We start from the raw sequence: 12,364 nt of genomic DNA on the forward strand, positions 1-12,364 counted from the left end.
CCTCTGGTCTTTAAATATGAAGTGTGGAAGTGCTGACAACTGCAGTTCATGGAGCGTCCACTAGAGGCTGGAAACCACATACACACCCATTCGAAGAAGACGATCTTTACAGCAGAAATAAACATGTTTACAGTCTGGTTCAGAAAACGGTTTAGGTCTGAATAGCTCATTTATCTATCCGTACACACTGTACGGGGGGAGAATTATTCTATAACCCAGTATTTTTGAAGATATTAAACGTACAAGTTTTGCCCAAATAAGGGCATGGTTTACTTGGTTGACAGGCGGGCACCCTGTAGCTGTTAGCGAAAAGGCTAAAGGCCCGCCTTCCTCCCTCAGATCAAAAACATTCTCTACAGGTTAATCGGTCACTCTAAATTGCCCGTAGGTGTGAGTGTGTATGTGAATAGTTCTTTGTCTCTCCATGTTTGCCCTGTGATAGGTTGGCGACCTGTCCAGGGTGTACCCTGCCTTCCCCCCAAAGTCAGCTGGGATTGGTTCCAGCCCCCCGTGACCCCAAACAGGATAAGCGGTCAAGATAGAAGAAGATAGATGTTCAGACTACAAACTTCTTGCAGTCTTCTTCAGGAGTCACGTGGTGTTGTTGTGACGTCTGTCAGCTGATTTATAGAGGTTTGGTCTTCCGACCTAATACGACAGGAAGACCAACACCCTGTTGTCCAACAGTCTTAGGACAGCACACAGAGTGCGATAGCATGTAGGCCCCCTCATCCAGTTTCATGATGTGATAAGGGAGGCTGTAGAGATCAGGAAGCAGGCCCAGAGGACAGGGAACCCGGATGAGGGGGCCTACATGCTGTCACCCAACTGGGATGCTGTCCTAAGACAGTCAGGGGGGGTGGTCGTCTTGTCGTGTCAGGTAGGATGACCAAACCTCTATAAGAAGAGGACTGCAGGAAGTCTTCAATTTCAGGTCAATTTTACCACGTGATTTAGCTAATTTTAAGATATTAATGTTGACATAAGGGACATCATGAGAGCCAGAACATGTAAAACCACTTGCTGTTTTTGTTAAATATGAAGCCTCATACTTAAGATAACATGTTAGGTTGTTACATCAGGAATGGATTATTGGTTTTGTTTGCCGTGTCACCCAACCCACTCCCTGAAAGAAACTGTGCCTGCATTGAGACACCACTCTCAGCTTGTGGAGCGACTCCTGTTTGCCAATTCCCTCCAAAGATACCGGACTGACTCGTACTTTGTCCTAAAAAGAGGGGACTCGCCAAGGGGTTCCCCATCAGAGACGCAGACTGCTTTGTTCCCACTTCTCCATACGCTGGGTTCATGTTGAGTCCCATTCGTGGACTTCCTGCCATGGATGCAGGTTGAACCATCCCCATTCCTGAATACGTAGGACTTGCCTGAAGCGAGTGAGACCCTCCCGTGATATAAGACGGAGGTTGAAATAGTGGAGCTTCATTGGAAGCAGCTGCCAAAGTGGGAAACCGTGCACCAAAGGAGGGAGCCAAAGTCGAACCAAAGGGAGTGTAGTTTGGGGCTGAAGTTTCAGGAAGGGGCATCCCTGCAGCAGCCCCTGATCCAGGAGACAAGGCCCGGGTTTTAAAGGTGCCTGGGAAATCAGGAGGAGCAGCAGGAGGATGGGGGAGGAAGGGGGGATTCATAGTTTGAAGCATTCCAGCGGAGAGAAAATGTGCCGAAGCAGAGAGAGGGGTGAGAGGAGTTAAATATCTGCTGGTTAAAATACTCTACTAGACTCCACTAACGCTCACACACGCACATACACAACGACATCTACACACTACAGTGATACCACAGGGGAGGAGGGCGGGTTGGACTATACACAGAACCAGAAGTGATCAAATCTACTCGTCTTTCATACTGTCTCCACCTCCCTCTCTCTCTCTGGACCTCATACTTGACTGATCTTTAGTCTCCCTGTGAATACTCCCAGTCTTTGAGGTTGGTCATGCATCCATTGGACTCAAGCGCCCGACAAATACTTCCACACGATATCCTTCACCCAGACCAAAGCAATCTGTCCGTCCTTACCGATGGCTCGTGTCTGGGTGGTGTGCGCGTCGACGAGAGGGTGCAGTTTGGGTTTGGGGTTAGAGGAAAATAGATCGTCCAAGTCAACAAGCGACGCCCCCGCCGTGCCCAGAAATGAAGAAGTCTTTCTGTGCGTCTCGATTTCCTGCGCCGTCTGCTTCCCTGCAATAAAATAAAGGTCCAGTTCTACTCTAGAAGGTGTTTTCTGGGTTTTTTTTTTAGGGAGGAAGGAAGAGAGAGCAAAGCGGAAGAGAAGTTTAGTGGATTAAGATTGTTAGCCGACTGCGAACTGATGGGAGGATGGAAGTGAAATGGAGGAAATGGAAGAAAGCGGTCACACAAGGAATATTAGGAACGTTATTAAAGGACAAAAAAAGACCCTCAGGTGTTTACGAATGATGGATGGATGAGAGGTTTATGCTTTCAGGAAGAATGTGAAGTGTAATCTACCTGTCCCATTGCTAGCAGCGTCACTCGGTGCTCCCCATGGGTCACTTTTTTTAGATCCGTCTCCAAAGGGGTCACTCGATGGGGAGGAGTCTGAGGGCGGAGCGGGTGCACCCCATGCATCGTCTGCACTAACTGGAGCTCCAGCTAAAAAAGGATAAGACGAATAATTCAGTTTATGAACGACTATGAAGACTCTTACCTTCAGTTACTCAGAGCTTTCATCTTTCGGTGGTCCAACCCTAATCCTAAACCCTTACCCTAAACCCTCATCCTCTAACCCTTAACCTCAACCCCTAAACCTACCCCTAACCTCCTACCCTCACCCTAAACCCCAACCCTTAACCTTGACGCCAACCCTTAACCCTCATCTCCAATGTAAACTCCGACCCTAAACCCTAAACTCCAACCCCAATCCCAATCCTAACCTGTAACCCTAAACCTAATCCTCATACCCACCGTAAACTCCAACCCTAACCCTAACCCCTAAACCCTAACCCTTATCCCTAACCCCCCTCAACCCCACTCTAAACTTCAACCCTCACCTTAAACCCAAACCCTAAACCCTGACACCAACCCTTAACCCTCATCTCCACCGTAAACTCCAACCCTAACCCTAAACCCTAACCTTAACCCCTAAACCCTAACCCTTATCACTCTACCCCACCCTAAACCCCAAACTTCAACCCTGACCTTAAACCCAAACCCTAAACCCTAACCCTTATCACTCTACCCCACCCTAAACCCTAAACTTCAACCTTCACCTTAAACCCAAACCCTAAACCCCAACCCTCAACCTAAACCACAAACTTACCCTTAACCCTCACCCTAAACCCCGACCCTTACCCCTAACCCCTTACCCTAAACTCCAACCCCCATCCTAAATCTCACCCTAAACTCCAAACCCTTAACCCTAATCATCACCCTCATCCCTAAACCCTGACCCTTACCCTATCCCTACCCACAACAAAATTGCGACAGCATCATATCTAAACTAAAATGCCAAATAAGGTATCTGTCAGTGCCTTCTTCAAGAGACTGTTGAGGTCTTTGGTGCCACCGTAGACGGCTGCCTGTTACTACTACTGTTTCAGAGCTGCAGAGAAGAACTGAGAACAAGTTCCTTATAAAAACTAAAAGCCTGGTGCTTGTGCAAAGTACAATTTGTCAGGCTGGATCGGTTTCATCTTTAAAACCAGTGTTTCTGTGGCACTTACATGGCAGAACACGAGGAGGGGCTTTCGTTAAGGTTCAGGTCTGCTAGGTCCAGTCATGTAATAAGTGGTAGTATATGGAAGGTTGGGAAATGAACCCCTGTCTTTGCACAAAGATTGTATCTAGGGTCAAAAGCTAATGACCTCTTTTTTTCCCCAGCTGTCCACTGACTGCAGGTCAGTGACTTTAAGCCCTTCCTTGTCAAAGATGAGACACTTACTAGATAATCCAACTAAAGCTCGACCATTAGATCCCCACTGGGATGATTCTCTTGTCTCAGGGATTACATATAACCTAATGCTGGTTCTTACACAATCAAAGTTCTGCTTGCTGAACAGGCCCAGAGATATGAAGGAAAGCTTTGACACATTTGTCATTTGCTTCTTACCTGATGTTCCCCACGGATCATCGTCTGGTTTGGATGCATCCCCAAATGCATCTGAACTGTCAATCGGCGAGGTGGCGCTTGTCCCGTCTCCCCAGGGATCTCCACTCTTGGCCTCATTTGGAGCAGATGGTGCCCCCCAGGGATCAGCAGCTGCAGGGCTAGAAGGGGCTCCCCATGCATCTGCACTATCTTTGGGTGAGCTCAGTAGAGGGGCGTTGAAGAGATCCGAGGCATCGTCTTTTGGTGGGCTTAATGGCGCTCCGAAAGGGTCTTCTGTCGTAGGTTTGGATGGTGCAGAGAAAGCATCCGCTTTTGGTGGTGTTGTTGGTGCTCCGAAAGGGTCACCTGTGGCAGGTTTGGGTGGTGCAGAGAAAGGGTCCTCCTTCGGTGGTGTTGTTGGTGCACCGAAAGGATCGTCTGTTGTAGGTTTGGACGGTGCAGAGAAAGGATCCTCCTTTGGCGGTGTTGTTGGTGCGGCGAAGGGGTCGTCTTTTGAAGGTTGGGATGGTGCAGAGAATGGGTCTTCTTTAGGTGGTGTGGTAGGAGCACCAAAGGGATCATTTTTGGGCGGTGTAGTTGGTGCGGTGAATGGATCGTCTTTAGGGGTGTTAAATGGATCGTCTTTTGGCGCATTGAACGGATCGTCTTTTGGCGCATTGAACGGGTCATCTTTTGGTGCATTGAATGGATCGTCTTTCGGTGCGTTGAATGGATCATCTTTCGGTGCGTTAAATGGATCGTCTTTTGGCGCATTGAAGGGATCGTCTTTCGGCGCATTGAAGGGATCGTCTTTCGGGGCGTTAAAAGGATCATCTTTTGGAGCATTGAATGGATCATTGTTAGACGTAAAGGGATCCGGTTTATCTTTCGGTGCGGCAAATGGATCCTCCTTGTCTTTAGGTGCACCGAAGGGGTCTGAACTGTCCTTCGGTGCATTGAATGGGTCGTCTTTCGGTGCACTAAATGGATCAGGTTTATCTTTGGGTGCACCGAAGGGATCTTCTCCGTTCTTCGGCTTAGCAAATGGATCTTCCTCTGCTTCTGGCGCTGCAAATGGATCTTCTTCTGTTTTAGCTGGAGCCCCCCAAGGATCACTGCTGGCTGGTGTGTCAGTTGTGTCTGGTTTTGCAGGGGTGCCCCATGGACCTGAGGCCTCTTTCGGTTCTTTAGGGGTTTCCCATGCATCTTGTTTAGCCTCCTCCTCCTCCTCTTCCTCCTCTGCTTTCTCCCCTCCCCAAGCACCTCCTTTAAGGTCATTGCCTTTGCCTGCGTCCTCCCATTGAAGCTCGTCTTCACTCATCTTGGCCTACGATGATATGACAGTGATTAATACACAGTGCTGTAGTGTATGCACTTCTTTGAAACATGTCATACACTTACCCTTCTCTCTGTTTCTTTCTTTTCGGCTTCCTGTTTGAGACGCTCCTCTTTGCGGGCGGCAAAAGAAGCAGTCAAATCAGCAACAGAGGGTATGTGGTCTATAGATGGAAGCCCTGATGCCCCAGCAACATAGACTGGCTTGTAGTTTGGATCCTTGATGGCATCGGTTGATGAAGCTGGTTGAAAAGATTTTTATGTTAGAAAAAGACTCATTAAGAGGATTAAAAAGGGCTTTTTAGCATCAATAGTTAAGATAAGAGGGGCTCACCTCCAGCACCCTTTGACGTCTTCTCTCTGGTTTTCACAGCAAAGTCTCTCTCCTCCTTCAGTTTTTCATCGTCCTCCATGAGAACGAGGACAACCTTGGCCTTCTCTCTCACATTTGAACCCTGAGACAGAAATGCTGACATTAGACTTCGATTTTACCCTGACAATTTGAAAAGAATCCAAATTCAAGCCCCTGCTGCTACAGGTCCCATAAAATACACCGCCTGTCCAGAAAAAAAGTTGCACACTCTAATATTCCATTGGACCGCCTTCAGCTCTGAGTATGGCATGCATTCACCATGGCATCGTTTGGATAAGCTTCTGCAATGTCACAAAATGTATCTGCCTCCAGAGTTGCATTCATTTTCTGCCAAGATCTTGTATTGATGATGGGAGAGTCAGACCGCTCCGTAAAGTCTTCTTCACCACATCCCAAAGATTCTCAATTGGGCTGAGGTCTGGACTCTGCGGTGGCCAATCCAATAATGTCATCTTGGAATATGCCCGTGCCATCAGGGAAGAAAAACTCCATTAATGGAAAGACTTGGTTCAGTATACTCAGGTAGTCGGGCACATTGCTGAACCTAGACCTGACCAACTGCAGCAACCCCAGATCATAACACCGCCCCCACAGGCTTGTACGGTACGCACTAGGCATGATGGGTGCATCACTTCCTCCGCCTCTTTTCTCACCCTGATGCGCCCATCACTCTGGAACAGGGTCAATCTGGACTCGTCAGACCACATGACCTTGTTCCATTGCTTCAGAGTCTAATCTTTATGTTCCCTAGAATACCTCCTGAGTTGTTTTCTTTGCTTGATGCAGGACAAAACAAAACAGATTAACATCCTTTCCAAGAACCACAGGATATGTCACTGCAGTAATTATGCAAAGGAAGGCTCTTACCTACTTGCTCCCTTAAATTCAGTTGGCAACTCTTATTTTTTGGACTGGCAGTGTATAACCAAACCTACATATGCTCCAAATCTGTCATTAAATAAACCCAAATGAATCACTTTGGATCTTAACTAGCATGAAAGTTATATGAAGTTCAGAATCTGAAAAGTTAAAGTGTATTTATGATCTTTGAGAGAGCAGACCTTGATTGAATCTGTGTTCGTTCTTGAGTCGTAAACATGGCCTTGATGTTACAATAAACATGATATTGATCTTACAGTGTCTTTAATGGAAAGCTTTAAAGCATGGCATGCAAACTTTAATGGACACTAAAAGGTTGCATGCTTTGCACAACACCAGGGAGGATCTTTCACCTGATCTTTGCCATCCTTCTCGACAAAGCGGTACTCCGTGAGGGCTTTGACGATGTAGATGTTGTCTTTCATTTTCAGGAGCACGCGGTCGTCCCCGGTCTTTAACAGGTACTCCAGGAGCGTCAGAGACTGGTGTGAAGAAAGAAACATGATAATGACACTCTGATTCCTCTTTAACCAAAGTCTGAACACAGAGGAGTTGTGTTTTCTTCACGGTACCTTGTGGATGTGTCTCCAATTCTTGTCGTCTTTCAGTCGCTTCCACAGCATCGTCATAATCTCGTTGCAGGCCACCACGTTGTAGGTCAGGTCGGAGAGGTCGGCCATCTGAGTGCTGGACGGACCCCATGGATCATTGGATGTCGCCTCTCTCACCTGCAAAAGATGCAAAGCAGGAAGTGTCAGCGTGGAGGGAATATCAAGTGGCGACATCAGAAGCTGGAAAATGCAGCTATCACCAAATACTGCAGCAAGAGGACTGTGATGCAGCTGTCTTCATTCCAGGGATGTTTCAGTCTACAGTACCTGCAGCAGGAGTGCTTTATGAACCAGCTCTCCCGTGCATTTCAGAGTGCCGTGAACCGACTGTCTGTCCGGTGCGCCTGTCACTGCAGGTGCATTCAGGGACCGTCGTAGAAGTGCAATGCAGCCCTGTATTTTGAGTTCATGGACTTTTTATTTTAATCAAGAGAATCATATATAGGCATGGTGTTTCACATTGAGAATGGTTTCTTTTTAATTTTTAGCAGGGACAGGATAAATTATTTAACTTAAGATGGGTTAAAAGAGTGAAATGTTGACGATTTTAACTCTTGGTACAACCCTGATACCAATATCTGAACCACAACTTTAATTATTTGGCAAAAATCAGAGACTAAAATGTGACTAAAACTAACAGGTATTTTTGTCTTAAGACTAAGACCAAGACTATGTCTCAAATAGCTGCCAATTTTTTTTTTCTTCTTCTTTAAGTTATGTTTTAGGTCTTTTTTTTGCCTTTAATGACAGGACAGCTGAAGAGAGACTGGAAATGTGGGGAGTAGAGGGTGGGGGAAGACATGCAGCAAACTCTGCGACGAGGACTGTGGCCTCTACACGTGGGGCGCTTAGACCGAAAGACCACCAGCGCTCCATAGCTGCCAATTTAACACTGGTTAGCTCTCTACTTTTTCAGATATTTTCTGCCAAAAAAAACTTAATATTTAATGTGGAGACATCTCCCTCAATCCCAGTTTAAGGCTGGGACATGATCAAGCCACATCTGAGCTGAAAACAGGCTTGACTCTGACTGTGCTCTCTCTCTCTCTCTCTCTCTCTCTCTCTCTCTCTCTCTCTCTCTCTCTGTTTATAGCAGCATGCTGCTCTGTAGTCTTTCTTTCTTCAGGAGAAGCTGCACCTGATGTGTTATTTGAGTAAATGATGGAATTGTGTTATGGTTTATTTGCTGTATTTGAGTATTTCTCTTGCTTTAAGTCATCATTTCATCTGAGTCAGTCATATTCTGTAAGTTGACATTTTTTTGAAAGGGTAATAAAATATTTCAAAGCTCTCTCTCCTGGTTTCTCAACTTAACTTAAGTGCCAAAGCTCTCTAAATAGCCCTGTTACTGCAAGTTTAACCTTTATTGACAGAGAATGCTATGATAAGGAATTTAAGAAAACAGTAGGATCAGTGATATTAAGGTCTGCAGTGTTCTTCATGCAATGATATCTACTTCTCTTACCTTGACCTCGGCCTCAGAGTAGTTCTGGACCAGGTTCTTTAACTGTCGGCGGAGCATAGAGGACGTCATGATGTCTGGGTAGGAGGCGGTGAATCGAACCACCAGGATCTAAAAGAGGACAAACAAACATGTAAACAAAGCAGCATGCAAAGAAGCAGAGAGTGTATGCAGGCTTTACACATGATCAAATAACACAAACAGGCTCTTACCTTTGCAGGGTTTATTAAGCTGTGCAGTCAGAGACACAGTGTATTCAGGTGAGTTTGGTGCAGCTGCTGGCTCAGTGAGGGTACATCCTGCAGGTCTCTCCTCCTCCTGCAGAAACTGGATCCTTCACCTGCAGGGTGGAGACAGTAAACATTAGAAAGAGCTGAGGCATGAGGCTGGCACTGAGAGGAAAACAATGACTAGCATTTAATTATGTATGCATGCCTACGATGCTGGATAGAAGGTGTGCTGCTACACCTGCTGCACGAGCCTGGCTGTCAGTTTGTCATAAGCACTGCGACAAACACACACACAGCTAGCTTAAACAAGCTAGTTAGCTGGCAGCATTCTGGGGCCTGTGTGGGGAAATTAAAACAGATACCTGATTTAAACTGAACTTTGACTGATTATAAAGAGCTACATGTACTGGAGGAAGATGTATTTGTGTGTATTGTGTCTGCAGAGCTTCAGTTTGGTGTTTTCAGGACCTCGGAGAGCGACTGAAGACGGCCAGCTGCCCTTAATATGGCTAACGGTTCAGCGCTGCAGAGCCAGCAGGAGTCAGCTTAAACACCCGGATTTAGCTCTTTAATTTGGGGCTACACTTCAAGAAACAGCCTGTATTCATAGATCACAACACCATTCATCGTCTGAGTGTCATTAAGCCCACAAAATGTGTGTTTTAGAGCCGAAATAAAGCACTAACCCTGAGTGGATCTTCAGGAACCTTCGAGGAGACGACACCAGCGCTGATGTGTCGACCACGAACGAATCAGATTTATAAACCGACTCCTTATAGTGAACAAGAAGGGCGTTTTTATTCACCATTCTTCCTCTCTTTGTAGTGAAATGTGATCTTATAATGTGATTATTCAGAATGATATACGAGTGGCTCACTTTAGTGGTGACACAGTGGGCTTTACTACACAAAGAACCGTTTGGGAACCGTGAGAGTCGGATCTTATTGCTGAGGGAGGCAAAGTGATTCGCTCACTGATAAGAGCCGGAACTCCCATCACTGGACACGACACGACGGTTTCCGTTTCCGGTGTTATTTTTTTGTTGGTTAAATATATTTTATATTTTTTATTTATTAAATATTTTTCTACAACACGTTTAGTTATGAAAATGTGAAAATGTGAAAAAAAAAAAAATCTTGAGACAAAAATATTAAACATACGGAAGAGGATTAGGGCCACTGAAAATAAAAATAATTAGGGTGCCAAATATATATTTTTTATTACTAGTCTGAGATTTAAGTCAGAATTTTGGGAAAAAAGTCAGAAATTTTGACTTTAACTGACTTTAATCCTTCTTAACTTGTATTACACTATGATTTATCCTTATATATCTTACTACAACATTGTTTGGGCTAGCACCTTTAAAAGTAACCTTAATGGTATTTGGTCTCTGCAGACACGTTTTATTAAAATGATCACATTTTCCAATCGATTCAGTAGTTCTACTCCTATTTTTCAATCATTACAAATCCTCCCCAGCTTTGATCTTCACCGTCTAACTTACAACTTACTCCCAGCTTTATTTCAGTTTAACTCTCAGATCCATCTTTACCAAACAAGGTCTGCAAATAAACTCCATCCAGCTTTCTTTCGGACAACATTTTCTCAGTTTTCCATCAGATACAGAGGCCCTCACGTTTGGAACAGTTTACCTGGCCATATAACAAGTAACACAAATGTCAACTAATTTAAGAAACAAACCATAACATTTCTATTAGGCGAGTTAAGTAATGCAACATGATTCAATTTTAATGCATATTTGCATAACACATAATCTCCTCACTTTCCTAACTTATAAATAAATATTCTGTTCTTTTGTGTTTTTCCCTTCTTTTCTTTTCATCATTGTTTTAAATATTAATCCCTCTTATTAATGTTTTTTTTTGTTTTGTATGTAGATATTCTGTTTCTACATTGATACTTTGTCTTTGTGTTGATTATTTTCTATGAAGGGCCACTCAACAAGCCTGTTAGGGTTTTTTTTTTTTGGCTCTTCTTGCACATAACATGTTAGTGGTTAATTTTATTATTGAGATTTATCTGTTATATATTGGCTCGTGTTATTGAACATGCAATGTTTGTTTTGTACTTTGATATGTGCAATAAATAAATAAATAAAATAAAATCTCAGAATTAAAAAATCTTAAAAACAATTTGCACCCTAATCATTTTGCACATTTTACTGCAGGCAAGATGGCGCCGCCACAACATCCACACCGGAAGTCCATACCGGAAGTCCACACCGGAAGTCCATACCGGAAGTGATTCTTTAACCCCCTCTCTACCCAATGCCGGATGCTTCGAACTGGAAGTTTCTTCTTCGTGTAGCGTATTGATTGCATTAGTCTGTCGCTGCTAAATCAATTAGCAGAAAGCTAGCGATAAAACAGCCTTCTCGAGACACGACACTCCAATAATTAAAGTGAACACACATGCACACTGCTCCTTCCATTGTGTGTGCGTGTGCTTGCGTATTGAAATGTATATTTATTCCTTTCTTCCAGATGCATCCGTCGATTATTGAAGGAGACCAGGGGTTGGAGTACACAAGTGTAACACAACATAAAATAACATATGACCCAGACAAAACAAGAGAGGCATATGCAGATGTCATCACGGCAGCATCATAATCAGCTTTAAGTATTTCAACACACACTCGGAACAAAAGGCTGTGCATGGCTGAGACGTTAACACTATAACTTAGTGTTTCGTGCAGGCTTCTAAGTAACTTGAATTCTCAACAGCCTATACACTTTTGGAGTCAATCAACTAGTCAATAATACTGATATGATTAAAATGTAAGTGCAAAAAAGTTCATAGAATTACGCGTAAACCTACGTGTTTTTGAAGGCTTTTATTTTGCGTTCACGTTCCTGTTTTTCAAGGCTTTTATTTTTTTTGAAGGCTTTTATTTTTGTAACTTCCGGTATGGACTTCCGGTGTGGATGTTATTGCAACGTTTTTAGCTTTGTAACTTCCGGTATGGACTTCCGGTAAAGAACTTCCGGTGTGGATGTTGTGGCGGCGCCATCTTGCCTGCAGTAGGGTACTCTTGCATTTTTTTCAGTTTCTGTTTCCACTGTTATTTTTTTGTTGGTTAAATATATTATATATGGGTTTTTTTTACAACGCTTTTAATTATGAAAATGTGAAAAATGTGAAAAGTATAAAAAAAAATCCTGAAGATAAAAATCTATCAAACATAAGGAACAGAATTAGGGCCACTGAAGATAAAAAATAATAAGGGTACAATATTTTTATAAATTATTGTTCTGAGATTAGAGTCAGAAATTCTGACTTTAATCTCAGAATAATAATTAAATAAATATTGCACACTAATTCTATTTGATTTTTTCAGTGGCCCAATCCTCTTCCATCCAAACTGTTTCATTCAAGTTGAGAACTGTCAAT

At 43.9% G+C, this 12,364-nt stretch overlaps 1 protein-coding gene across 1 annotated transcript; it reads right to left on the reverse strand.

The window, feature by feature from the left end:
• Positions 1–226: 226 nt before the first annotated feature.
• Positions 227–9,776, reverse strand: LOC117828047 (epsin-1-like). The gene is made up of 11 exons (XM_034705021.1): positions 9,640–9,776; positions 8,936–9,063; positions 8,727–8,834; positions 7,223–7,378; positions 7,004–7,132; positions 5,733–5,853; positions 5,465–5,640; positions 4,085–5,390; positions 2,485–2,628; positions 2,035–2,196; positions 227–1,594 (listed from the first exon to the last, which is right to left on the reverse strand). The coding sequence occupies exons 3-11, from the start codon at positions 8,793–8,795 to the stop codon at positions 1,074–1,076; spliced, it is 2,784 nt and encodes a 927-aa protein (XP_034560912.1). The 5' UTR covers positions 8,796–8,834; positions 8,936–9,063; positions 9,640–9,776; the 3' UTR covers positions 227–1,073.
• Between the last annotated feature and the right edge of the window lie 2,588 nt (positions 9,777–12,364).

Source organism: Notolabrus celidotus, chromosome 16, assembly GCF_009762535.1.
Source record: "Notolabrus celidotus isolate fNotCel1 chromosome 16, fNotCel1.pri, whole genome shotgun sequence".
Lineage (NCBI taxonomy): Eukaryota > Metazoa > Chordata > Actinopteri > Labriformes > Labridae > Notolabrus > Notolabrus celidotus.

Bases quoted from the DNA above. Each gene is read 5' to 3' on its own strand.
- LOC117828047 (XM_034705021.1), bottom strand. From the start codon at position 8,795: ATGACGTCCTCTATGCTCCGCCGACAGTTAAAGAACCTGGTCCAGAAC. The intron at 5,854-7,003 runs GTGAAAGATCCT...TTTCTGTCTCAG, and splicing joins AGAAGGATGGCAAAGATCAG to GGTTCAAATGTGAGAGAGAA. The intron at 5,391-5,464 runs GTAAGTGTATGA...ATATCATCGTAG, and splicing joins AGAAAGAAACAGAGAGAAGG to GCCAAGATGAGTGAAGACGA.